Genomic DNA, 26261 nt, shown 5'->3' with positions numbered 1-26261 from the left:
ATTGAGAAGCCCGCGCCAGCGGAGGGGGTTTGTGAGACTTAAAAGTCTGTGATCCTGCGGAAGGACCCGGTGGCAGCGCAGGTGGCACCCCAGTCAGAGAACTTCCTGTACTCGCCAGGACGCATGAAGTACTGACGCCCCCGGTATTTGGGGTGTTCATACAGGGTCCAGTACCCATCCATCACATTGCAGGAGTAGATGTCGCGGCTACAGAAGTGATCCTGGACCGACTCGCAGTCTTCATTGAACTCCTTCATCTGGCCCTGAAAGTCAGGCCGCTCGTAGATACGTATGCGGTACGGCCCACCGCTGGTCTGCGAAGAATATATAGCTTGTTTCTTCACAGGTGTCATGACTGTACTACCTGAACAGTGATTGTCTCAAACGCCTTCTCTGACTGCAGCATGCAGTGCTTTTCTTTTCAGTTGCTTTGACAAGCTGTAGCCGATCACTTCTTACACTGTATCGGTGTATCTAGCACATAATGCCTTGTCCCAGATTTTCAATTTAGCTGTCACACACACACACACACACACACACACACACACACACACACACACAGTCAGAAACCGCTTGTCCCAAGTGGGATGGCGGCGAATCGGAGCCTAACCTGGCAACACGGGGTGCAAAGCTGGAGGGGGAGGGGACACACCCAGGACGGGACGCCAGTCCATCGCAAGGCACCCCAAGCGGGACTCGAACCCCAGACCCGCCAGAGAGCGGGACCCGGCCAAGCCCGCTGCACCACCGCGCCCCCCCTTTAGCTATTACACTCCACTACAAAATAACTATGAACACATACACCCAAGCAGCTGACCGACGTATTGTCTAACACACAAACAGCCTAATAATTATACAAAACTGACTGCAGTCATTGCCCTACATCATACTGATCTCATTCCAGAACACCGTTAATCCCGGTAAACACATAGAGGAACCTGAGCTGTTACTGTGCTGTATTTTCTCCATATACAACATCTCTGTAATTACTTACATTGATAGCCAAAATCATAAGAATACTTTTAATTGTTGATAATTTTTTTTATAATACGTCTTTCCGGGCTACTCACATAAGAAAAGGTGCGGCAGGACCTGATGCTGTCATTGTAGCCCATCCAGCGCTGGTAATCGGGGTACTCCCCTCGGGTCAGCACGTACTGGTAGCCCGTGTAGTTGGGGCGCTCATACAGAACCCAGCAGCCGCTCTCCACTCGGATAGAGTTGCAGCGGCTAAAGTGGGGCTGCATGTCAGGGCAGTCTGTGTCGCATTCGTAGGAGCGGCCCTGGAAGTTCCGATCCTCATAGAAGATGATCTGCAATACCGCGGTAGGTGCAACGGTCAAGTCGGAGCACCAGGTATTACCTCTGTAGATCTCACTTTAGTCAAAGTCAGCTTTGTCGCTTCCACAATATGTTAAGAACATACATCAGAATGAAGCAACGTTTCTCCTGGACCACGGTGTGACATAGAGGACGACACATGCAACATATACTATTACTTCTACAGTACAGTTCATAATAACTAACTACTACTTTGTCTCACTAAATAACTGTATTATGTAAATTTATACACACTTTCTGATTCTCTTTACACTAATAATAAAGCTGAAAAAATGTTTGGCAAATATTAGCACCATAGTGCAAGTTTCTAATCTCCCTAAAGCCATTTTGGCCCCTTTGGCAATATATGTTATAGACATACATTTACATATAGTCCTAAATATAGTCCTATCATAAATACAGTTCTAACATACACTATCATAAGTTATTCAGCATTTCAGTCTAAATGTAGGCTTTATCTATTGGAAATCTGTTGTATGGTGCAATGCAAAACCAAACTCTAAACTATTCTTGATTTAAAAGCTGAAGATTAAAAGCTTGTTGCCCTCTGGTCTCTATCCACCGTGGTCTTCAGCCCATTCGGGCTGGACTTTGCTCTTCCTTACCTTACTCATGTTGTACTGATCCAGGGACTGCTACCTTCAATTCAATGTTCAGGAACCAGAGCCAGGGGCCGTTTTATAAAGCTCACTCAACAGTCATTTGATCAGACTTTTGTCATTTTAATCACCGGGATTTCGGGCATGGTGGAGCTGTCAAGGTCTTGATCCTGGCTATAGAGATGAAAGCCCTGATTCATCAGTGCAAAAGTCCAGACGGAGAAACTGCTGACCCTCATCCACTGTAAATGTTTGCCCAACAGTATTTTATCCACTAATCCCCAATTAATGTTTACAGTCAGGAATGTTTACAGTCATCACAATCCCAGACCCCTACGATGGGCCCAACTCAACCTGAAAGTCACTTTTCAAGTAGAAGGTAAAGATGTACAGAGGCAACAGAGGCACAGTATAGATCACCCTTCCTTATAAGCTATGCATGGCCTTTTGGACTGAACATTTTAAACAGTTCATACTATAATTCAGGAAACAGTGCAGTTTCAGTTGTTCATTGCTGGAAACTGAGCTTTCACAGCTGCCCTGTCAAATTTTCCTTTCCTTTCTTTCTAGGTAAGGATTTAAATATCTGGGAATTCATATTGCCTGCTGCCCCTCCCAATTGTTCCGGGAAATCTTCCCTCTTCTTTTTGAGCAACTAAAACATGACAACGATTTACATTACATTTACATTTATTTAGAGATGTATCGGCCTGCCATTCTCTCTTACGGATTGAATACAATTTGTAAAAATGTCAGTTCTCCCCAAATTTTTTTGTCCCTCTTTCAGCATATTCTTTTCTTTGTTCCAAAAATCATTTTTTCAAACCCTATTGGCTGATATCTAAATTTATATGTCATAGTAAACCACCATGACCAGAGGCCTGGCACTGCCAGATTTTATAATCATTTATAAATATTGGGCAGCTATCATACAGAAGTTTACTTTCTGGATTAACGTCCCTGGTGTGTTTTGGAGGATTAGTTGTTTCTTTTCTGTCTGCTCTGTTCTACTCCTCCCCTCCGATACCATTTGCGCAAAACTCCTCAAACGCTCTTGTGTGGCGTACCTTTAAAATAAGGGCCCAATTTCAGCTACATTTTAAATGTACTTATTTGCTGTATTTATATACCTATTTATGTGTAATAACCATTTATTTCATCCCTCTACAATGGCCTATTCCTTCGTGTACTAGGTAATAAAGAAACACTTTTTTTTTTAAACTTGACCTTTTTTAGTAATATGTATGCTAATCTCCACCAGACTGATCTTTTTCAATTTCTTCTTTTTACACAACAGTAATTTTCAGTACTTTTTCCCTGGACTTCCCAGCTTTTTAATTCCCCATCTTTTTCCTTGCCATGAACGTAAAAACTTCAGAATTTCTATCTTTCAGGTGCTGTCAAAATTTATCCACACCGATTGACAGCGGTGTCCATTTATATCAGTCTTTAGACATCCTGATAAACCCAACTCTTTAATGCCAGTATACACAGCATACTGGAATTGGTTGTGGTTTGGTGCCAAACATGAAACGCAATTCAGACACTCCTCACTTAACGACCGAGTTCCGTTCCTACGACTAGGTTGTTACGCGAATTGGTTGATAAGCTAGGAGCCGCCCCTTACTGATATTTCAGGCATACCGTACTGGTAGTGGATTTGCGTCAACCATCTTTAGATATTGTTTTAATATCACCTTTGCACCATTTATAACATTTTTAGTATATTTATAAATGTTTATACAGTAGTGTACTATATAGTGTAATAAATGGAATAGAGGAAATCAGTTCTGATATACATTACTTAGGTTTGCATACTGTAAATACAGATAATCGTTTTTATTTATTCTAAATAAAGAAAAGGTGTAAAGGAAACTCCAACTTGATAATTTTGTTTTGATTTGCATAACTCTTCCTTTTCGCCTACATCTTGTACTATGGTGTGGACAATAAAGTACAAATTTATAGACGAAATATGTAGCGTTGGAGATGGAGAATGCTAGTGTAGCGAACAGTGACCGATTGTGGGAACGACGCAAACTGAGAAAGGGTGATGCGAGATGAGATGCTTGACGCTGAGACGCCGCGCTGCCGTTTCCATGACCAAAGTTCTCGTACAGCATACAAGACCGATTGGTCGGAGAGCCGGTCTTAAGTCCACGCGGTTGTTAAACAGGTAGGTCGTTAAGTGAGGAGTGTCTGTATAACAATGTACAAGATGCTGAAGAACAAGACAATAACAATACACATAACAACCACAATGTGCAAGCAATAAACAATTATGTTGCAGACACAAGCAGTAGTGCAAATTATGTACAAAAACACACAACAGCAGTGTGGAAATGATGGCAGTGTGCAAAGAGGAGTGCAGTTAACAGATGTGGGGCAAAGAAAGACAAGATTTAGGACATGCCCTTGGCTTCGGAGATGACGTGAAGTCCGAGCGCTGAGGGTAGTGCTTCACCTCTGAGATGGCAGTTTGGCGAAGCGGTGATTGCCGACGGGTTGAATCCGCAGCTATCTTGCCATCTCCCTCGTCCACCTCGGCAGTGAACAGGGTCTTTCATTGATGGTAGCTGACCTCCAATGATCATCTCAGTGGAGCAGAAAACTCGCTGCAGCCTGATCTTGGACAGGGTGGAGTGAGGGGAGAACCAGATTGTGACGGAGGTGGTAAAAACACTCCCAACTGCAGATGTGTTGGGCTTTCCTGAAGATGGTGATGATGTGCTTCTCCCCGTCAAGGTGTTGGTAATGGTGGTCACCAGGAATTTAAACAATAGATTTATAGCATGATTTTGCTTCTCTTATAGCCAGGTGCTGAATAATCAGTGTGGAAATTTCCCAGTCCCCTTCCCTTCTCTGGCTCAAAAGTTTTATTTTTCATTCTTTAAAAATTCAGTTCTCTTTAGTTTCACTTTGGTTCTATTAATCTTATTGTTAACTGGAGTTCCTTTACATAATACTTTTATGTTGGCTCTAGAAAAAGTGTCAAGCCATAAATGTGGGTGGCACAGCGAGTAGTGCTGCTGCCTCAGAGTGTCTGGGTGGTCTGAGAGAACGTGGGTTTGGTCCCCGTTCAGTCTATGTGGAGTTTGCATGTTCTCCCGGTGTCTGTGTAGGTTTCCTCTGGGTGCTCTGGTTTCCTCCCACAGTCCCAAGACATGTTGTTCAGGCTGCCCATAGTGTAAGAGTACCAAAGAGAGTGTGTTCCACTGTTGTATGGATGAGTGACCCATTGTAAGTAGTGTATCTAGCAGTGTAAGTCACCTTGGTGAATAAGGTGTGTGGGCTAATAACACTACGTAGAGTTCATTGGAAGTTGCTTTGGAGAAAAGTGTCTGCTAAATAAAGGAAAATTTAATAAAATTCAGTTAAAACCAGGGAACTAGGGGAACCCACCCTCTTTTTTTCTTTTATGTTTGTGTACATTTGTTTTCATAATTTTTTCAATTTATCAATAGGCATTTTTTTTTTTTTTTACCTAGCTGTGTTTAATAGTTGATTTGCTTTATCATACTGTTTTTCACATTTCTCCATTTAGGTGATGCTTTTCTCCAAAGTAACTAACAATGTTAAGGTACCTACAACTGCTTGCTCATTTATACAGCTGGGTAATTTTAGTTGAGTAATTTAAGGCAAGAACCTCTAAGAACTACAGCAGTAGGTGAGATTCAAGCTGGCAGTCTTTGAATCCAAAGGCAGCAGCTTCAACCGCTACACTATCAGCTACCCCATTTTAGTAACCCTGACACATTAAAGTTTTTAACGCAGATTATGTTCGAGATTGAAACCGAGGCTGCTGAAAGAAAAAGGATGGAATGTTACTTCACTGTGGAAATTTCTTTGATGGCCCTTACTATGGGTGTTTGAAAGTGTAACCCTACACCCATACTGTATATTCAGATAGTTGGCAAGAAAAGTTTCATAGTTAACGTGAAGATTAGGGCAGGAACATTTATTAAATCCAAAAATTAAGGTATATGATGATTTCCACATTCTTCAGAAATTATCCAGTCAAAAAAACATTTATGACAAATAAGATTTAAAATAACAGATCTAGCATTTTGGCCATGTTTTAAATAAACCAACTGCAGAAATCTAACGAAACACAATTTGTTATATTACTGTGTCAGTTGTACTTTCTATACTATGCAGTTGTTTTCCTGTAGTCTTGAGATTATAACAGGTAAGATTTCTTTCCTAGAGTGGAATGTTCAGGAAACTTGTCTTTTACTCCTTTAGAAATTCCTGTAAAGCTTTGTGGTGTTCTGGATCATCAGACCTGCCAAAAAGCAGATAGTCTCCTGATTAGAGGACTGCTGATAACATCAGTTTTTACAGTAAATGAGAAATTTTAGTTTTTAATTCTGAATACAAGATGACAGTATCCTGGCACACTGGTTGCCTCACTCGTTGTTGGATCAGGTTTGCCAGGAAGTTAATTGAAAATAAATGTTTCATGAACTGACCCCATGACTCCAAACAATAGCAGATTGAAAGATGATAGTTGCATGCACCAAAATCCTCTGCCTACTATCCATTTCCCTGCTTTTGCACCCTGCGAAATAATCTGCAGAGTCTATAAAATTATTCATGCTTCAAAGAAAAATAATTGAAATGTTATATGGTTAAACTGAATTTGTATAAAAAAACTTTTGGATCCTCTTGAACTAATGCACTACATACAGAATTACGTTCTGCTTTCACATCACATGATCTACTAAAGGTTCCCAAAATCTGTAAGTGGATAGGCCTTTCACTTCAGGGCTTTAATTATGAATAATTCACTAAATAATGTGAAAGATGACCCATCAGTGACAGGTTTCAAAACCAGGCTCACCACTTTAAATGAGCTATCCAACAGACTAAATGATCTACTCAGTACTGGCTGCCAGTGCGGCTGAACATGTTGCTTATTTTCTCCCCTTGCATTCACATCACCTGTTTTGAAGATCCTCTTTCACCAGAAAAAAACAAAAAAATTTGAATCAGAGGTGATGCAGTTAGAGCAAACGGATAAATGGTCTCCAGTTCAGGAGAGCTAGAACCTACTAACTAATGCAAAGGACAAACAAGAGCAGGATTATACAAATCATATTAAAAAGCAGTTTTAACAAATCCAGGTACAATGTAAACATATTTGCTGTTGTGGAGAGACTTCAGAGGAGTAATAATTTCATTAAGCAAATTAAGCTCATATTAAAACCATAGTACACTTTCAGGTTATAAAATCAATCTTGAAATCCTTGGATATGCGACTGAATACTACTAATTTCATTTGATGAATGGCAGATTCTGGCTTTATATACCTATGAATTTATACTTGATTTTATAGAGTCTTCTACACACCAACTATTTATCACTAATCAAACAGATTAGATGTAAACCACCCTCTGTCAGAGAAGGGCTGAGTCTATCATCATGGACACTAGCCATCCAGCTCATGCCTTAACTGTGCTACCCTCTCGCTAAGTTGCCGGAGCATCTTCACCCACTTCAGAGACGGCTTCTTCCCACAGTCCATCGCATCACTGAACCACCGATGATCTCAGTCCCCCCCGATACATCACACTACTTATTTGTTGAACTGTTACTGCCAAACCGTACTTCTAGTTGCATTTTAATAGTCATTTGGTGCTGTCAATTTGCATCCGAAATATCCTTCCCCACCCCGAAATCCACAGTACCGTAGGAAGAGAACTGTACTTTAGCACATGAATTTCACTGTATTCCTCAAGTACATGAGATAATAAAGCTCAAACTTGGTGGTCATCTGTGAAGACGATGTCATCTATGCAATGTGCTGGTTTTTTTTTTTTGGTGAAGGAAAATCCATATAGCATCCTGAATTTAATGAAGGGACAGTGGGTAATGTAGGGGCCTCTCAGTGACTTAGTTGTTTGCTCAGCTGTGGATTCAAACCTACTGAGGGGTTGGGGACCTTTGAAAATTGAAAGTCCTCTATTGGGGTCTCCATACATGAAGAATATGATGGCTAATCACTTTATAGCCATAGTTTGTAGCCACAGTTGGATATATCATTTTTATTCACCGATAAAGAAATTGAGTTTCAATGTACTGTGAAATAATTCTGAGCTACCCAATACAGACTACTATAAATATCTGCAACTATAACACTTAGTCCTAGACAATTAGAAGAGACAACAAACAAAATTAACAAAAGTCAAGAAATACCACATTACACCAAACAGCTCTAGGGGCATCATTTTGGTTAGCATAACATATCAATTTATTGTTTATTATAACTTTACTTTAAAACATATAAAATCTAAATCTTAAAATTAAACACCTGATTTTACCTAACTATTTTATTTAACCTATGCAAATTATCCACTTATTTTTGCACTTGCACTACTTCAGTTTTTTTTCTAATACATGCATGATTGCCTCTAAACCAACATATGGAATTAGTAACTACACACCTATTGTGCCACATGAGAAAGACTGGTTATGATTAAATAATAATTTTGTGCTAAAACTAGGGGACACAATGGATTCACACAGTTTTAAGCAGCACTGTATATCTTTCTTTAAAGCCTGATGATACCTTACATGTTGTGTCTTCAGCAAATTATTTTACTGATGAACTGTGGATGAGTAATCAGTTTTTCTCTTTCAATGCTAATAAAAGAGTTACTTGTGATGAGCAGTGGTGCTGTAACCCACAACCTAATCACATCAGTCTTCACCACACTTGAACGTTAACTCTACGGGATATGTTAAAGATTTGGGTGTTTTATTGGACATAAACCTGTCATTTGTGTCTCCGGTTGGTGCTGTGGACAGGTAAAGAGGACACATTGAAAAGCATTGAAAGAGAGGTAAAGGAAAAAATTCACACTATAACAGGGTTGTGGAGTAAGAGGACATATTTGCTTATACCAACGGAGAGTTGTGGTGAAGTATAGGGAAAGATTTACTCACTCTGGGCTTTGAAGAGCTGGGGCTACAGTGTCGGCCAATGTATCTTGCTCTGTGGGAGAGCGCACACTGCAGTGGGAAGACCTGCACAGCCTCCGTTTCTGGCCTAGCAATGCAAGTCAAAATAACTATTAAAATGCTTATGTCTAGAAACTGGGGGTAGGAAAGAGAGGACAACATACAAACTTACTGTGCATCCAGGAGTGATGTACAGTCTTGTAAGCAGTCAGCATAGCAAATGGGTGGTAGGACAGTGAGAAGGGGTGAACAATTGTATTCTGTAGAGGTAAAGGTACATTACATTATAAAGCATAATATGTATCTGGAGGATAAAACAATGGATTTTCCAGGCATTTTGCAGGAACCCAATGTTCTACAAGCACAACATGAGCATATCATATTACAATATTGGCCTTACAGTTTGAAGACTGGAACTATGGTCTCTCTAAGATTGGAAATAAATTTCCAGTGGCACTGCATTCCATTTATGAGAATGACAAAGATGAGCTGTTTGATAGCCATACTGTTTCATCCAACCAATTTCAATGGACTCAACAGATTGATGGCGGACAAAAATAAGACCCCATGAAATTCCAACTTTTAAGGAAAACAGCGTAAGATGTTCTCTTTATCAATATGTATCCATTAGAACTTTTGAATCTAACCAACAGCTATCATCAAGGGTATTCTGAGTACATCAGAAGTTTTTTTTTTTTTCCTTTTTTGGAAATTTTTGCAGTTTTGAACATTGCCGGATACTTGTGAGGCTAATATAGATATGGGCTATTGAGAGATATTCTGCATGATCTGCATGGGAAAGGAAGCAAACCCACTGTGTATAACACCTTTGAGTACTATTGCTAATATCTTTTTGTCCCCAAAACCTGTTATGTTTGCTATGCAAATATTTTTTCTGAATTGACACATTTGCTCTGTATTGCCCAGTGATGATCATCAGTGTTATGAAATCTGTAGCTGTGCCAGGGTGCTCAATACAAAGGTTGAAATTAAGAGCTTCTACAGCCCTCCTGTTTTACTTTCTAATGCAGTAGTGCTTTGGCAGACTGCTTTTATATATTCAGCCGAGCTTCTGGATGAGTGTTTTTCCAAATGAAAATTATGAATAAAATAAAAAAGTATAAAGAAACTGAAATAAACCATTGTATGTTTGGGACTTGAATTTGTGAGGACAGCTCATAAGTCTCTAAAGTTTAACACAAATATGTTTGCGTGTCTAATTAATCACACAAAATACTGCTCAGTCAATGAAATATTGCTCAGTGTGGAGTAGTTCTCCTTCACTCTGGACCACCTTGGTGTTTTGCTCCTGGTAAGCAAAGGAGGGCTTGTACTTGTACAGAGACAGTATTTCCTCCACAGGCAGACTGTTCTGAAATGCAGAAATGCAAAAACAAGGTGCTCGAGATGAGAGAAAACAGTAGTGAACCAGAAAATGAGCAATGAAGTAAAAACATTTTCTCAGCAGTGTTTCGGAAAGTATTAATAATAATATATTTCACAGAATTTTTTTCCCCACAAATTACTGCAATACACTTGTGCCTCATCAAACAAACATATTTGGTACTGGATGTTTGCGCATTACTTTGAATTGTTTTTAAGTCTAACTATTTACATTCATGCATTTAGCAATCACTGTTCTCCAAAAAAAAGGCTGACAATGTTACATGTATACAGGTGGATAACTTGTTCCGCATCGGTTCGACACGAGGGTCGAGGGTATCACAGCAGGGGGTAGGATTCGAATCTGGGATCGCTGGGTCCAAAAGCAGAAGATTTAACAAAATCTTAATACTTCTTAATCCTGGGTTAGGGTAAAAACATCAAATAAAGCTTTAATGAATAATAAATTGGTTTAAGACATTTTTACTCTATTTTCATCAACAGCTCATATAATGTGGAGTCTCGGTGTTCCTCCAACTTGGAAACAATGGGTGTGAGAGGGTACACTGTGAACTGAATGCCAATTTTTTTCATCTGTTATCAGCATGAAGCAACATTAAAACTGTCAATTTCCTGTTCACCATGTTGTTCTAACGTACATATACAAGCAAGACGGCGCCGGATTGCTTCTGCGCATCAGGCAGCACAGGAAATCGAAACGGCAGAGAGCGAGTTGCGATATAATGGAGGATTGCCTGGGGATAATGTATTAAAGTGTTTCAACTTAAATGCTAACTGCATGTTCTATGGTGAACTTCCACAAAAGTGGCCAGGAGGAAGAGACTAATGGATTGTACTTTGTCAATATCCGGTTATCCTCAGTTTCCAATCAAAAAAAAAAAAAAGGGTAATAATAGACATGGTGCTCTATTTATCCACCAGATAGTTTCTGCAAAAGTCTCAGATACAGCAATAATACATAAAATCACTGAGATGCTATGCCCCCCCTCCCCATCACCATTTCAGTTTCTGTTCTAGCTTGTTTTATGCCCTCTGATGGCAGAGAGGAGAAATTTAGGTAATTTTCATTCTGCAACTGAAAACAATTAAGAAAATGCAATTAAAAATAAGTAAACAAGGAAATGTCTATATCTTCTACTGTAAAATTTCTAAATATGTTTGTAACATGAGGTACAAGTGCACATTGATACTTTAGATAAAATACAACTGTGGCTTGAGTACCTTCATTTTCCATGATCTGTTTTCCTTTTTTTCTCCCACAGATCCAATAAGGTAAAAAGATTGAAAGGTCTCTTAATGGCTTAGAACATGATGTGACCATTTACCAGGATTATCCCAGCAAAGGAGGACAGGATCATGGCCTCCCGCTCCATATGGTTTGGGTACTGGGTGTCATCAGAGCCGCTAATTCCTCTGGGTAATAGAAACTCGTAAGCAGAGGTCCAACAGCTGGGTATTAGAAAAAGCCTTTCATTAAGCCATAATTAATAAAAATATAATGTTGCAATCAGCACTTTATCCTTCTTTCAAGGACCTCTATTGTTTATATAGACTTTGTAAACTGGAAGGGCGCAAGTGAATTTGTGGCTGGGTGTCATGCTGATAATACCCATGCTTTAAACTTACCTGGAAGTCCTGATGTATACACTGCTGCTAGCCAGTGCTGCAACTCCTCATTTGTTGCTTGAACAGCTACTCGATCCCTCAAATTACTGTCAAACAACTTACCTGTGTATTTCATTGGCGTCTCCAAAACGGATGGAATTTACACACTTTAACCACTTTACTATTTCGTATGCTAAAGCAAAACTTGTTTCAAAGGCTTTTTTTTTCTAAGGACCATAGACCTTTGATGGGTTGAAACTCATTCTACCTTGTCCCCATCTACATCTACATTCTGGACCAGAAGTCATGTCACTGACATGTCATTTATGAAGGTTTTGTTGGGTGGTTGTCTGATATCGGACTTGCGTCATATCAGGTGTATGGACATGTATGGATGTGCGTGGATCTCTACACTCTACTTCTGATGACTTCACAAGCATGTTCATGGCCAGAGCAAATAGGATCATGAAAAGAGTACAACCTATAATTATCCCCATCTCCATCTTATGCTCTACAGCTCTCTCATTCTGAATCTCATACGTAGTAATCGAGAATCTAACTTGAGACATGGTGTTCTCTCCACCAACTTGTGTGCTATTACGCCATAGGCATTTGTCAGGTCTAACCACAGCAGTACTAAGTCTTTCTTGTTCTCACATTAATTTTTAATCAGCTGTTTCACCACACCACTATGCTCTAAACACCCATTTGTCCTAGGAATTTCTCCTTTCTGTACTGACATATACATCGACATATACATTCTTAAGAAGAAATGCTGTTATACACTGAGCTTCAATGCTAAAGAACAACCGTGAAATTCTACCACTTCTTATGGCCATCTTTGGAATCCTCCAGACATTATATAACTTTAGACAATGCTTATAGACTTTGAATAGTAATCCACTTGGGCCCAGGGGTGAACCGGCTCTTGCCTTGTTTACAGCCTCATTGTAGCCAGTTATATCACTATTTATTTATTTCCCAAAACTATTACAATTACCAGCACAAAGGAATATGTGGCCAATTCAGGTATCTTTGTCCTGTCACAATGTTAACATATATTGTAAAATGATAATACCTCGTACATGCTGATAAAATATTAGTAGCTTCATCACCATGAAATCAAACCTCCCTGGAATCAATTGACCTAAACATCGTTATGTATGGACACTCGAAGTAGAGAGCACAAAGTACAATCCCATTTCTCAAAGAGTTTTAGACTTTCTTTTTGGAACAATGACCCACTATGCACATTTCAGTAAATGTATTTTAAAGGGGGGGGCTTGCACTTAATTAGTCATGGATACTAATACAGGTGGTCCCCAATTTACGATGGTTCGACCTACGATTTTTTTGACTTTACGACGGGACATTCAGTAGAAACCGTATTTTGAGTTTTGAATTTTGATTTTTCCCCAGGCAAACGATATGCGGAGCAATACTCTCTCGCGATGCTGGGCAGCAGCAGCGATCCACATCTCCCAGTCTGTCACGCAGAGGTGTGTATTAGGTGTATTAAATGCATTTTCGACTTACGATATTTTCAATTTATGATGGGTTTCACGGAACGTAACTCCATCGTAAATCAGAGACCACCTGTCTATTGTTGAGGGTATATAACATCCTGTGCGTTATATATATAATAAATTTTAGTTTATGAAATATAATCAGATTGAAGGAAAATTCACTAACATTCTAGGTATCTGCTGTATGGTACTGTGAACTCACGTGATGTCACTCTCAGTGAGATCTTTCCCCTTGTACTTATTCAGCCACCAAAGAGCCACGTTGATGGCTAAGTCATAATGTACCTAGAGACAAAGCCACACAGAGACACGGGAGGAAATCAAATATTTGAAAAACACTCATACAAATATTAAAGGCTAGTTTAAAAAAATCCAGTCTGAGTACATTTCTAACCATACACTGGGTCACATGTGGACAAGAGTCATGCTGGGATACTTGTAGTCAGAGGGGGAAAGATGAGTTACTTGCAAGAAACTAATCCATTTCTGGGTTAAATATGAACAACAGAAATATTCTCATTATAATCCTTGCAGTTGAATATGTGGAAAAATTGAATAAGCTCAGTTCAAAGGCGAGAGCAAATATGGCAAAATAATGTGATTGTATTATTTAATGACAAATCTCTTACAATTCACCTTATTTACTGGAATATTGCAAGCAGCATTTTTTTTGCCAGTTTGTCACTTATTTCCACACACACCTTTATTTGTGAATGTCCTCTGTGCAAGTACGACTGGGTAACATGGAATTTTCTGAACTGGCATAATGGGTTTTCTGTACACCAACATTTAGTATGGAGGCTTCACACTACCCAGGTGTTTATGGTAAATGCTTATAATTACAGTGATTACATGGTTTCAACAGTTATGTTTTACTACTGATTTCCATAATTAACATCATCATTCTAAAGGAAGGAAAATACTTGAACAGACTTCAATTTACAGTTTGATTCTGAGCAGAAACACTGATTTGTCAACATTACCAAATCATCTAGGAGCGTTTGAGACCGCTTTCCTTTGGGATCAAATCCATTTTCTCTGAGTTTCTGTCCAATATAAGTTCCACTGCAATCAAAAACATTTTGTGGCATTAAAAAGCATTTAATTTCATTTCTGATCAGCTGACAAATGATTAACTGCCACAAAAATAAAATATATTTCCCAGTCATGTATCTGAGTACAAGTATTTTTGTAACATACCAAATCTGTGAAGTATATATACAGTATAAGATGTATTTCAGAAAATTATTAAACTCTTCAAAATTCATTTTTTCTCAAATGACATGGAATCATCAGACTTACATTAAAGCTTCAAGGTTTTTTTTCAACCGTTTTGCTTCCATTTGTAAAAGGGTTGAGTTTGCTTGCTATTGTGTCCAGATACCTAGAAGAAACCTTATACTGTAGCTTGCAATAATGTCAACAGAACAAACTGAAAAAGGACAAATGAATTTGTAAAATGTGCAATCTAGATTATGCTCATTCATTTTCATGTACTTTATATTCATGCCGATCTGTTGTACACAAAAAAAAAAAAAAAAAAAAAAAAAAAAAAAAAAAAAAAAAAAAAAAAAAAAAAAAAAAATTGGATATAGTCCGATTGGAACAAACATCTGCGTAACTAGCAACAAGCAACGGGAAGAATTCAACTTTGCCGCAAACCCGAACGACGACAATTATTCTTCACAGATCGTTGGCAAAAGTAGCTTGACCTGTTTAAACCTTGGAACTAACCAGGGAGGGGATTTCAACAGCTGGCAAACATCTTACAAGATAGAAAACATTAAACATTTTAAATTGCGATAAAGGAATTTACTTACCTGGAAAACTTGCGGTTGAGTGTGTGTCAGTGTTCAGTATGTCTGTTAACATTTTGAAATGAAAAAGTCGAAGAAAAAAAGCGTAATTGATAAGTGCATATTGTTACTCGACCGGGAAATATCCACAAAGGTACTTTCTTCTGACCTGCGATCGATTCACAACCGCAGCAGCCTGAAGTTCAGGGCATTCCTGAAGCTCCCCAGTCCCCCCCCCCAAAATGGCATGAAAGGTGATACACCTGGTTGACAGGGAGGTGCATGTCAACACAACATCTTTACCCGAGGCTGCCTGTTCATGGTGTTCTAACTACATTGTGTTTCCAAAAACAGACAAAACAGTAGTTTTCTTTCTGCAAAAGCCTTCTAATGCAGTCATGGCATTAAAAAAAATTACCCAAACTGTGTCAGTAAAATGACCCAGCTGTGTAAATAGCTAAAAAATATTAGGTTGCTTAAAAACGTAAGTCACTTTAAAGAAAAATATGAGCCAAATAAATATATGTAAATCTAAATCTTACTAGGTGTAACTACCATTTTATGCCTACATGCCTAAAATTTCAGTGTTTACAGTGTTAGTCAACTGCAGTATTTCTTTAACATCCATGAACTTTTATTATCAGGTGACACAATACTTATATTTACCAGAACTGATGTCACGCAACATGGAAATGTTTGGAAAATAAAATAAGTAAACAAACAAAGATATAATAGGACATCACATCTTTCTTCAATGAAGCCCACCATCGTGGAATTTAAGCATGCCTAAATCCACAGAATTTGTGACATTTCAGGAGGAGATGCTTTACACTCTGAAGTTTCACAACCAGTTTGAATAAAAAAAAAAACAATGTATCTTAGTAATAAAAGCACACACTTAACATTAATCATTTACTCATTCATTATGAGAAAAACTGCCTGTCCAGTGCAAGGTCATGAAAGCGTTACTGAGACACAAGATCAGCGGTTGTCAACCACTTTATCCAACACAGGTTTCTCAGTACCATCTTGACTCATCAGTTTTGGCAGGACCCTGGGTTGTCCGAGGCACAAAGTTGAGGCAAAATACAAAATGCAAGCTGTTCCAGGCAACCAATCTAACAAATGCATTAACTGTACAGAATCTTGATAAGGCAACAGCGCAGCTATCGGCTCACCAAGAAGCCTTCTCTGGTAAACAGCCTTAACTGAATAATTAATACATAGCAATGGTCTATTGTCAGTCACTTAAACAATGGATGCTGGATCATCTGTGTATAACGACAGACATTGTGCTTTCTTTCCCCCTGCCGAAGCTGCATCACTGAAGTTATAAAAACTTGAATGAAGTGAAGTGAGCTAAGTTACCCTGGATGGGGCACCAGTCTGTCAAAGGGCAATTACACATGCATATATTTACATGTAAACACATAATTTTCAGTTATGAGTTCACATGAAATGGATATCTTTGAACTACAGAAGGAAAATGGAGCCCATCCTAGAAGCACTGGGTGCAAGGCATAGGGGGGTACACCTTGGATGGGACACCAGTCCATCACAGGGTAGCCATAGCCACACAAATTCAAACAAATTTTTAAAGAATTAATAAAAATGTTTCCTGGAATTACTATTTTATGCAGACTGTTGACTGATTTACCCCATGAACATGTGCAAGCTTTGTCACCTTACTGACTACACAGGTCTAAGTACCAGGCATAATTATATACTGAGGAAATTGAAAATGCATGAGGACCCAGCATAACTCTTTTGGCAAAACTCATAAACGTTCTGTAAGTTACATATGAAATCTACTATGCAACAACTTTTAACGAATACTAGTTCACAAGGAATTTTTAATAATAATGAAATGTGCAGCATTACTGGATTTTGTATGATGCCACTCCCATAAAGTTGTAAACATTACATCAGTGAACAGAGCCCAGACCTGGGATACAGTGGAAGAGCCATAAGAGCATTATCCCTTGTTAACTTGAATTTTTGAAAGTTCCCATCGTGGGCATGTCCCCTTCCCCTCCAGCCTCGCGCCCTCCGTTGCCGGGTTAGGCACTGGTTTGCAGCAACCGCACTCGGGACAAGCAGTTTCAGACAGCGTATGTGTGTGAAGTTGTATTTAACCACAATAGGTATTTTAATATAGGAATACGCACATATTATTGACCGCCTGCTCCTCCTGTAAGAACAAAGTGACTTCCAATCTCCTTGATTCCTTGCAACACCCTCCCCATATCTAAATCACTATGCATAAATGTAACATTGCTGTGGCTATCAAATTAGATCCATCAACTTGCTACTTCTTACACTATGTTCTGAATCAGAGGTGAGTTGGTCAAATTCAGCATTAGGCCATAAAAGTAGATTTTCAAAAAGCACCTGATAAATCCAACCCTTCTTTCTTTTTTAAAACAGCGTTGAAACTAAGGTCCTCTAATAATAGCTGACGTCACTGAAGCAGCCTTTATCTTCTGTTTCGAGAATGCAAAATTCATTTTTTGCACCAGAATCATTTTTTCCATAGTGCAACAAAAAAAAAAAACAAATTAACTGTGCTTTAGCATCACGCATTTGTATCTAAGTCTTTCTGCTGATGTAATGCACTCATTTTATGTTCTGTGAGAAAACAGCACTTTGGAGAAAAGCATCTGTTAAATGAATAAAAGCTAAAAAGAAGAAGAAAAGCCAAATAAGCACTTCAGCCCACCGGGGCAATCTTTAACCCCTAACTTCTTTCCTGTTGCAAGGGTACAAGACAGGTTTAGAAAATCAACTGTGACAACAGACAGCAAACAGAAGCATGCAGTGGGCTGAGTGCATAAAGGTGGAGTACCCAGTACTTTACAACAAATCCCAATACATAAACACAGCACATATTGTTTTCAATCTTTTATATTACTGAAATTACAACTGGTTCAGGCAACACTGTGTAAACATTCTCCTTGGAAATAACAGGGCTTTTAAGACTAATTGTCTGAAAAGGTGGCTGTGTTCCGCTGTCTTGGAGTAGGCAGAAGAAATAAATGTAGGGGCACACAGCTGAATGTTCAGCGCGGGGGGCTGTGTGCCATTGCAGGTTCCTGACAACTTCTTCACTGCCAGTGAGTCTGGCATCTACGATATTACTTTTAGGTTCTGTTATCCTGCAGAAGTTTAGAACATGCCTCCACCCATGCCACCTGGCATGCCTCCTTCCTTCTCCTCCTTGGGCAGCTCTGTGATGACCGCCTCTGCAGTGGATAGGAGGGATGCAACACCAGCTGCATCCATCAGGGCTGTCCTGACAACCTGTAAGGGACACAAGGGTTCACTACCACCTTTCCTAGAAGAATTCTAGTAAGGTGTAACATAATACATGCAAAAAATTGCAAGTGAGATCACAGGCATCATACAAAACATTTAACACACATATGTATCATCTTAAAGTTTCACACACTGATAAAGCCTTTGTGTTGATAATCCCACACACACTTTTAGTTTACATTGTGATCTTCAAAACCCCATGGCCAGGATGACAATTTTACTATTTTTCATTAACATGAAACATTAAATTCTTCTTTATTAAAAAAAAAAAAAAAGGCAATCTTCATGTCCTAAGTGTGTTGTGTTCTGCTTTATACACACAGGACAGTACTGCATTACTCCTGTACATCAAGTGCCACGGGGGGGGGAATAGCAACAGAGTGAGCTTCAGCATAACTGAGGATTACGTAGATTGAAAGTAAAGTGATGTCTGACCTGAAACACTGACTGTCAGTCACGGAAAACATTGATGCCATGAGGAAGCATCAATGTGTCATATAAACATGGTTTTCAATTTCTGGTCATTTTCAGTTCCAACTGAAAATGGACATTTCGAGGACAGGGATTGATTGAGATACTGACCTCTGAATATTTCCATGTGCTCACTATAAATTCTAAGTTAAAGTTAACTATATTTTGACCTGTTTGCTATATTAGAAATACTCTAAAGTCATCAAATCAGCTACACACTTCCTGACATGGATTAGGCTAACTATCTCGTTTATTCACTTTAAATCTTAAAAATGTTTGATCTTGCTGGAAATGCAGGTCAAAACTAGAAGAGTCCTTTGCCATGTTTGTGTTTTAATATATATTAAAATATATTTAAAGCTGGCATAGACATTTTATTTGTAACCAAGTGTTACAGAAAAATAAAAATACTGAATTGTCACATTTTGTCTATTTCCCCAACCACAGTGTCTCAATAGATCTGTTTAAACACATAAAGAAAAATAGAAAAAAAACTTCCTATTTCCTAAAACTATAATTATGAATGTGTATAGCGCATCTACAATACGAGGTTTGTCCTACTTTATCCTAAAAGGTGACAAAATCGGCAAAAAGTTCCCCTTTTTGCACATACCTTGGTAGGGTCAATGATGCCTTTCTCCACCATGTTAACATATTCCCCATTCAGAGCATCATAACCCACTTCTGGCCCACTCTGTAAGATCTTCTCCACTACCAGCGAACCCTCCACCCCTGCATTCCTGGCAATTGTCATGGCAGGGATGCGCAGGGCCCTACGGATGATGTCCACACCTGAAGGTAGAGAGGCTGAAATCTTGTGGGCGAAGTTGAAGTGAAGCAAACGATACAGCTCTTCGCAACAGGTGTGCTAAAAGCGGGTTCAAATTCTTACCACAAAACATATAAAATTCCAGATGCACCCGAAGGCCTTCAATCTAACTGGATGGTGAAAATCTATGTGCAAGCAATAAAGACCATTTCCGACATGACGCAGGATGACCACTCACCAATCTTTTGGTCAGAGTTGGCCGGCTTAATGGCATCAAGAGCAGGAATGCAACGCAAGAGGGCACAGCCACCCCCAGGGACAATGCCTTCCTCCACCGCGGCCCGTGTGGCATTCAGAGCATCTGTCACACGGTCCTTCTTTTCATTCACCTCCACCTCACTAGCGCCTCCAACCTAACTCACAAGAGGAATCTAAACTTATTCCCAGCAAGAAGCTTAATTCTCCCTGCAGGAAACATCACGTGGCCAAATATACATAGATCTCTAGTCCTGGACCTGGTGGGATTCTAAGAAGACATTAGTCTTGAAAAGAAAAACTAAAACAAAAAATATAAGATGCTGACTGATGATGTAACAGCTGGGCCGCCCAAAAAGCATCTCCAAAGCTCACCTTGAGCACAGCCACACCATCTGACAGCTTGGCCAGGCGCTCATTCAGCTTCTCTTTCTCATAGTCACTGTTGGTGGTCTCCAGCTGTTCAGCAATTGCTGCCACCTGCTTCTCAATGGTGGCTGGGTCACCACGCCCCTTCAGAAGCAAGGTGTCATCCTTTGTCACGACCACTTCGCCCACTTTACCAAAGTCATGCGCCTGGATGTCCTCCAGGGCCAGACCCATCGCTTCATCACCAAACACCTGTCGAGCAATGGAGAGGCTGACACTGAATGAAGACCTATTAAAACAAGGTCAAAGTGCCTGCTCTGAAGTAACAATCAATCGTTAATAGCAAAATCAAACAGCAATTCATACAGATCTTCAGAAGAAGGGGTTAAATCCCATTATCCAGAAATCCCAACTCTATATGATCAGTCTTTCCCTCTCATAGTCCCTCAGACCTTAGCCACTCCCCGATAAATGGCCCAGGATTGACAGACAACATATAGAGGCAAAGTACAGGGGGATTATTGTTGTCAGATTGCCTTACAATGCCCCCAGTAGCAACAGCCATGTCCTGCAGCTGGTTCTTCCTGTTGTCCCCAAATCCTGGAGCTTTCACAGCTACAACCTGCAGACCAACTTTCAACCTGCAGAAAACAACAAAAGCTAGAGAACAAACTTCTCTGGTTTAAAAAAGGTCTAAGACGACCTCTAAAATATAAATACGTGTACCTAAACATCTATTTCAGAAAAAGTAAGTAGCAATTAGGGTCAGAAGTATAACAGTGGAGCCTAAAATTATTTCCAGAGCATTTTACTTACTCATTAAAACCATTTCCCTGAAGACCTTGTTTAGCAGATTTCATAATTACTTTAGCAAAACACAGGATGCAATCATACTAGCCTTAAAATGTCTCCCACACATAATGTCCATACTTAGGAACTTGAGTCTGTCTGGAACTTTCCACCATCAACTAGTTTGTTATATCTCCAGCAGATGTCAGTATATTCTTGCCAATGACAACTCTGCTCCTTCTTCCTCATCCCAGATCAAATACATTTACATTTATTCATTTAGCAGACGCTTTTGTCCAAAGCGATGTACATCTCAGCAAAAGTACAATTTATGCATTACATTGAAAGAGACATAGTTGCAGACATGTGACTCAAGTAAACCTAGTTTGTTTCTTACCACTTGCTGTACCAAGGTTCATTGTTCAAGTAGGTGCATAAACCGCAGTATAGACAAATCTTGAAACCCTCCTACCATTTTTTTTTTTTTTTTTTTTTTTTTTTTTTTAAAACATTACAAGATACAAAAGCAAACAAAACAATGTCGGAGTAGTGGCTGAATAAATGCTTTTTCTGGTGATGCTCACGAAGTTACGGTGCATGAACATTTACAAATACGGAACCAAAGGTATTAAGGGCAAATAAAAAGGCAGCACGGAATGCACTGGTTAAAGCTTTCATCTTGCAGTTAATGCTGCCAGATCTGAATCCTGCTCTTGCTATAATACTACAGTATTTAGCCTGAATTTTTCAAGGAAAAGATGTACAGGTGCAGAAATTAATAAACAGCTTTAAGTGGCTTAGAATACAAACATAAAATCATATATCACTTTGGAGAAAAGGATCAGCTAAATGGGGGGTGGGGACAGAATACCTCTAGACTACACATGTTCCATTTAAGGACATTATGGGGAATTATCCCTTTTCACTCCTACATCCTCAGCACTCCTCTTGATTACTTCAAAACAGTACATTTACAACAGTCCAACTGCTTTCTTGCTTTTATGGTAATTTAAGTCAACTATGTGCTGCATCATGCACTTTATGAAAACTGACTGGGAAAAGTCAATGCCATTCTGAAAACAGCACGACTTATTCTGGCAGATTATTTTAATGTGTTTTAATTGTCACATATATGACAGCTAGAGTAAAAACACAAGAGACCGCATTACAACAATGGCAGAGCAAACCTGTTCAGGACAAGGGCGCTTAAGGCCTCGCCATCAACATCCTCAGCCACTATGACCAGGGGCTTGCAATGCTGGTTGGCAAGCTCCAGAGCTGGGACAATGCTCTGAACACTAGAGATCTTCTTCTCACTCAAGAGGAGGTAGGCATCCTGGAACTCACACTTCTGACCTGGAGTTGTGTTTGAGGGACACCAATGGTCAGTGTACCATCACAGAATGCATTACGAGAGACATGCATTTCCAAGCACAAGCCTTACCTTTGGAGGTGTTGATGAAGTATGGGGAGATGTAGCCACGGTCAAATTTCATCCCCTCAATAACCTCCAGCTCATCATGCAAAGTTTTTCCATCCTGTCAGTGAGCATGACAAAACCAGCTGGTAGCCACTGCCTTTGGCTCTGAAGGTTGCCGGTTCAAATCTCACCTACGGCATACCCTCGAGCAAAGTACTTACCCTAAATTGTTTGCGTAAAATGACCCAACTGTATAAACGAGTAAATGGTTCTAGATAGCTTAACAGAGAAGGTCACTTTGGAGACATGCGTCAGCTAAATGAATAAATGTAGAACCACTGAATACAACTACATAAACCTTTAGTGAAGAATACACACACACACACACACACACACATTTTCAGAACCGCTTGTCCCATACGAATACTCCACAAGAATTTATTGCCAAATTCTTACCAACTACACACAGACTGCTTTTACAATAGAAGAGGCCGAGATGTCATCCATGAGTCCTTCCATAGTAAAGTTTAATTCTTCAACTTACCTTGACGGTGATAACCCCCCTGCGGCCCACTTTCTTCATGGCATTTGAAATAATGGCACCAATCTCGCCATCTCCATTTGCAGAAATTGTTGCTACCTTCAAGAGGGGATGAAAAGACATGCAAAACAGTACTCATGCTCAGTAGCACTTATCTTGTATGAACTGTTTCAAATGTTTGTGAAACTTCTAATGGTTCAACTCCTACAGGCATACAAGTGAAAGGAATACTTACACTTCACTGGGTCTATAAGGTAATGGAGAGCTATGTGCAGAAATTTTATGAAGGGACAAGTACATATAATATGAAATCTTTTTAAAAAGATTAAGTAAACTTAATATGATAGCATGTGGATGAGAAAGACAAAGACTACTGCATATTTTAATAACTGAATAATAAAATTAAAGCACAAAATATAAATGCAAATACAAAATGTGAGTACACAGGCGAGACTGTGCTGTGGCAGAACAACTGTGAGCATGGGTACGTGGTTCCCACAATGCAGTGCACCTCAATCTCTCGCACACAGCTGCTCAATGCAGTTTTAAAAACGTGGTGTCAGTTTATTATGCTGGAGCAAATGTTGCAGGCCTGGACGGGACAGCTCAGTCCCAATAAGCGGTATTAATAACTGTGGACCAGAAACGTGAAAAACCAGACTTTGGGAAATGTAATAAGGTATGTCTATATTTCTCAGCTCTCCAGCAATAGTACAATAGAAAGGAAGAGAGCTTTTTCAACAATAAACCTAATGACAAAAAGTTGTAAAGTGGAAGGCGCCACACTATCAAGGAGACACTTAAGGAGTTCAACTTAATTCTGTATGTGTAAAGAATCTGGATTGTTACCCAATAAATCGGGGGTTCAGTCTCCAAATTTTGCTGATCATTTCTTACCTGTGCTATCTCTTCAGGTGTAGTAACAGGCTTAGACAGCTTCTTAAGTTCACTGATGACTCTGTCTACAGCCATTATGACACCACGACGGATCTCTATGGGGTTGGCGCCCTTGCTGATAACTTCAAATCCCTCCTTGGCGATAGCGCGTGCTAGCACGGTAGCAGCCGTGGTTCCATCTCCGGCTTCCTCGTTAGTGTTGTTGGCCACATCCTGCACGAGTCGGGCTCCGATGTTCTTGCACCTGTCCTTCAGCTCAATGCTTTTGGCCACTGTCACACCATCCTTCGTAACCTTGGGGCTGCCCCAACTCTGCTCAATGACGACTGTGCGCCCCTGCAATAAGAGGAGCAAAAAAAAGTGACGAACAAAAGACTATGAAGAACAACATATTACAGCACAGTACACAACAACGAGACCAGAAACACCCAGAAGCTGCTTTCCCACTGTGAGACATGCCATTTGTACCTTGGGTCCCATGGTCACTGCAACCGCATCAGCGAGCAGATCCACTCCCTGCAACATGAGGGCACGGGCATCTGGTCCAAACTTGACATCTTTTGCATACGTGCGAGCGAGGCGTGGGGAAAGGGCCCTGCAAATGGGCCGCAGCCGACTCAAGGCAATAGGTAAGAGCAGCATCTCTGCGAGAAGGAACAGCCTATCAAAGATGGGAAGAGTGTGCTCACTTAGAGTTCACTTGCCAGGACAATGACACAACAGCAAATTTCACACCGAACACAGAACAATGTAGTACAGACCACCGATACAAAAAAAGCACCGCTACATAACTAAGCAACCATACTGTCCACACATGAACAACCAGCAGAAGAACCTGTCTATAAACCCCATCAGCCTTGGAACAAGGTTATTTTTACAAGTCTAGGGTGGATTTTTTCTAAAGCACACAACCTGCCAGCATGTAAACCTGATGCCCTTGTCATGTGACGTCACAATACATTACCACTAAGTTAACACGTGATGAATCACTATTAATTACCAACTATTTACCATTTAGCTTCAGCTAATTTACTTCAGTCTCATCATTAGCCTACCCGTATGACTGTGCCATAAATATTATTTATTGCAGTTTTATTTGGTTGAGCTACTTGACAGATTCAGGAGATCAGAAGAAACTTGATTTCTCTGTGTGTTACTAGGGAGCGATTGATTTACCTTTGCAGATCACGGAAAGTGTTATTAAATAAAAGCGAGAAAACGTCACATTCACTGGTGTTCTAATTACTTAACCGACAGTTCTTTCAAAAAAAGAACCCAATCGGGTTAAAGCGCATCGTTTACCAGTTTAACAAAGGCGCGCATGCGCAGAAAGCGCTCACAAATGACTGCGTGTGTGAGGTCCCGAGATGGAAAAGACTGGAAGGGACGAGAGAGAGGGCAGCGTATGAGACGTTTGCCAAATTAGTAAACACCGGGAAAATGAAAGAAAACGTGTAATACACGTACTCTCTTCTCTAAGTAAACGGCAGGACCGAGACATGTGTTCAAGACCACTGACTAGTTTTCTCTAACGTGTAACTAACTTCAGAGAGAGAAAACATGCGCGCAGCTGTTCGAACTGACCGACTGCGACTCACTCTGGAGCAGCGGGGACAGCAGGAGCTACAAGTCTGCGGAAACACACCCCTTTAAGCCTTAAAATAGCGTTTAAAAAATAGCGTAACCGACAGGGACAAGTTTCTACATACCACACAGCTAAAACTTGTGCAGAGGTGCGCTTCACTTACTCAGTAGGCGGTGGCTCAACCACGTGGCGGGCACCACGGCGCACGCGGTATCGTTTATGCGGGTACTTGTCCACGGGCCCCGGAACATGTATATCCCCAAAACCTTGTATACGGAAATCTCATTAATATTTGCGTGTCCGCGTGTGTGGGCTACATTATGCAGCTTGTTTGCTGGTATTCGGTGTAGGCATCATGATGAATGTAGTTATGTGATTTAAACTAAACTTCTAAAGTTTCACTCCAAAAAGCCTTAAAAAATAATGCTCATTCTGGGGCGTGGATTTCCAGCACCCTCTCTCACATTAAAGGAGAAAGGTGTGTGTTGCCTAGTGCTGATGCAATCTCAGGATGAAAACTACAGTGACAGACAAACAGCGGCCAAATATAACTCTGTTGTTCTAATTCAGAATAACGAAATTGTGAAAATCAGTACATACTAGACATGCGCGGCGG

At 40.0% G+C, this 26261-nt stretch overlaps 3 protein-coding genes across 11 annotated transcripts; all 3 read right to left on the bottom strand.

The window, feature by feature from the left end:
- Window positions 1-38: 38 nt before the first annotated feature.
- Window positions 39-3613, bottom strand: LOC108918855 (gamma-crystallin M2-like). The gene is made up of 3 exons (XM_018726459.1): window positions 3585-3613; window positions 1071-1377; window positions 39-314 (listed from the first exon to the last, which is right to left on the bottom strand). The coding sequence occupies exons 1-3, from the start codon at window positions 3611-3613 to the stop codon at window positions 39-41; spliced, it is 612 nt and encodes a 203-aa protein (XP_018581975.1).
- Window positions 3614-6173: 2560 nt separating this feature from the next.
- c9h2orf80 (chromosome 9 C2orf80 homolog) lies at window positions 6174-15461 on the bottom strand. The gene is made up of 9 exons (XM_018726460.2): window positions 15259-15461; window positions 14741-14822; window positions 14422-14503; window positions 13641-13723; window positions 11633-11720; window positions 10198-10275; window positions 9076-9163; window positions 8889-8991; window positions 6174-6225 (listed from the first exon to the last, which is right to left on the bottom strand). The coding sequence occupies exons 2-9, from the start codon at window positions 14779-14781 to the stop codon at window positions 6174-6176; spliced, it is 615 nt and encodes a 204-aa protein (XP_018581976.2). The 5' UTR covers window positions 14782-14822; window positions 15259-15461.
- Window positions 15462-17924: 2463 nt separating this feature from the next.
- Window positions 17925-26173, bottom strand: LOC108918916 (60 kDa heat shock protein, mitochondrial-like). Of its 9 annotated transcripts, none has more exons than XM_018726544.2 (11): window positions 25809-26173; window positions 24529-24704; window positions 24061-24396; window positions 23167-23262; window positions 22647-22740; window positions 22390-22558; window positions 20955-21054; window positions 20420-20665; window positions 20028-20202; window positions 19634-19812; window positions 17925-18534 (listed from the first exon to the last, which is right to left on the bottom strand). In XM_018726544.2, exons 1-11 carry the CDS (start codon window positions 25894-25896, stop codon window positions 18400-18402), a joined length of 1794 nt encoding a protein of 597 aa, XP_018582060.2. In that variant the 5' UTR covers window positions 25897-26173; the 3' UTR covers window positions 17925-18399. The 9 variants fall into 9 exon arrangements, with proteins under 9 accessions (XP_018582060.2, XP_018582062.2, XP_018582066.2 ...); XM_018726546.2 differs by having other exon boundaries at window positions 17926-18534; window positions 24529-24721; window positions 25809-25877; XM_018726550.2 differs by having other exon boundaries at window positions 17926-18534; window positions 25770-25837.
- Window positions 26174-26261: the final 88 nt, after the last annotated feature.

Source organism: Scleropages formosus, chromosome 24 (genome assembly GCF_900964775.1).
Source record: "Scleropages formosus chromosome 24, fSclFor1.1, whole genome shotgun sequence".
In the NCBI taxonomy this organism is placed as follows: domain Eukaryota; kingdom Metazoa; phylum Chordata; class Actinopteri; order Osteoglossiformes; family Osteoglossidae; genus Scleropages; species Scleropages formosus.
Note: the sequence above shows the minus strand (reverse complement) of the source record. Positions and strands in the feature narration are given on the sequence as shown.

What these genes read in the sequence shown, in the direction of transcription:
- c9h2orf80 (XM_018726460.2), bottom strand. Translation starts at nt 14,781, where the DNA reads ATGGAAGCAAAACGGTTGAAAAAAAACCTTGAAGCTTTAAT. An exon ending in ACCAGGAGCAAAACACCAAG is followed by an intron (nt 9,164 to 10,197) that starts GTGGTCCAGAGT and finishes TTACCTCTACAG; the next exon opens with AATACAATTGTTCACCCCTT. An exon ending in ACATCACTCCTGGATGCACA is followed by an intron (nt 8,992 to 9,075) that starts GTAAGTTTGTAT and finishes TTGCATTGCTAG; the next exon opens with GCCAGAAACGGAGGCTGTGC.
- LOC108918855 (XM_018726459.1), bottom strand. Translation starts at nt 3,613, where the DNA reads ATGGTTGACGCAAATCCACTACCAGTACG. An exon ending in GCAAATCCACTACCAGTACG is followed by an intron (nt 1,378 to 3,584) that starts GTATGCCTGAAA and finishes CTTTGACTAAAG; the next exon opens with TGAGATCTACAGAGGTAATA. An exon ending in CCTGCCGCACCTTTTCTTAT is followed by an intron (nt 315 to 1,070) that starts GTGAGTAGCCCG and finishes TATTCTTCGCAG; the next exon opens with ACCAGCGGTGGGCCGTACCG.
- LOC108918916 (XM_018726544.2), bottom strand. Translation starts at nt 25,896, where the DNA reads ATGTTCCGGGGCCCGTGGACAAGTACCCGCATAAACGATACCGCGTGC. An exon ending in GTTGAGCCACCGCCTACTGA is followed by an intron (nt 24,705 to 25,808) that starts GTAAGTGAAGCG and finishes TCCTTCTCGCAG; the next exon opens with AGATGCTGCTCTTACCTATT. An exon ending in ATGGTGTGGCTGTGCTCAAG is followed by an intron (nt 20,203 to 20,419) that starts GTGAGCTTTGGA and finishes CTTGTGAGTTAG; the next exon opens with GTTGGAGGCGCTAGTGAGGT.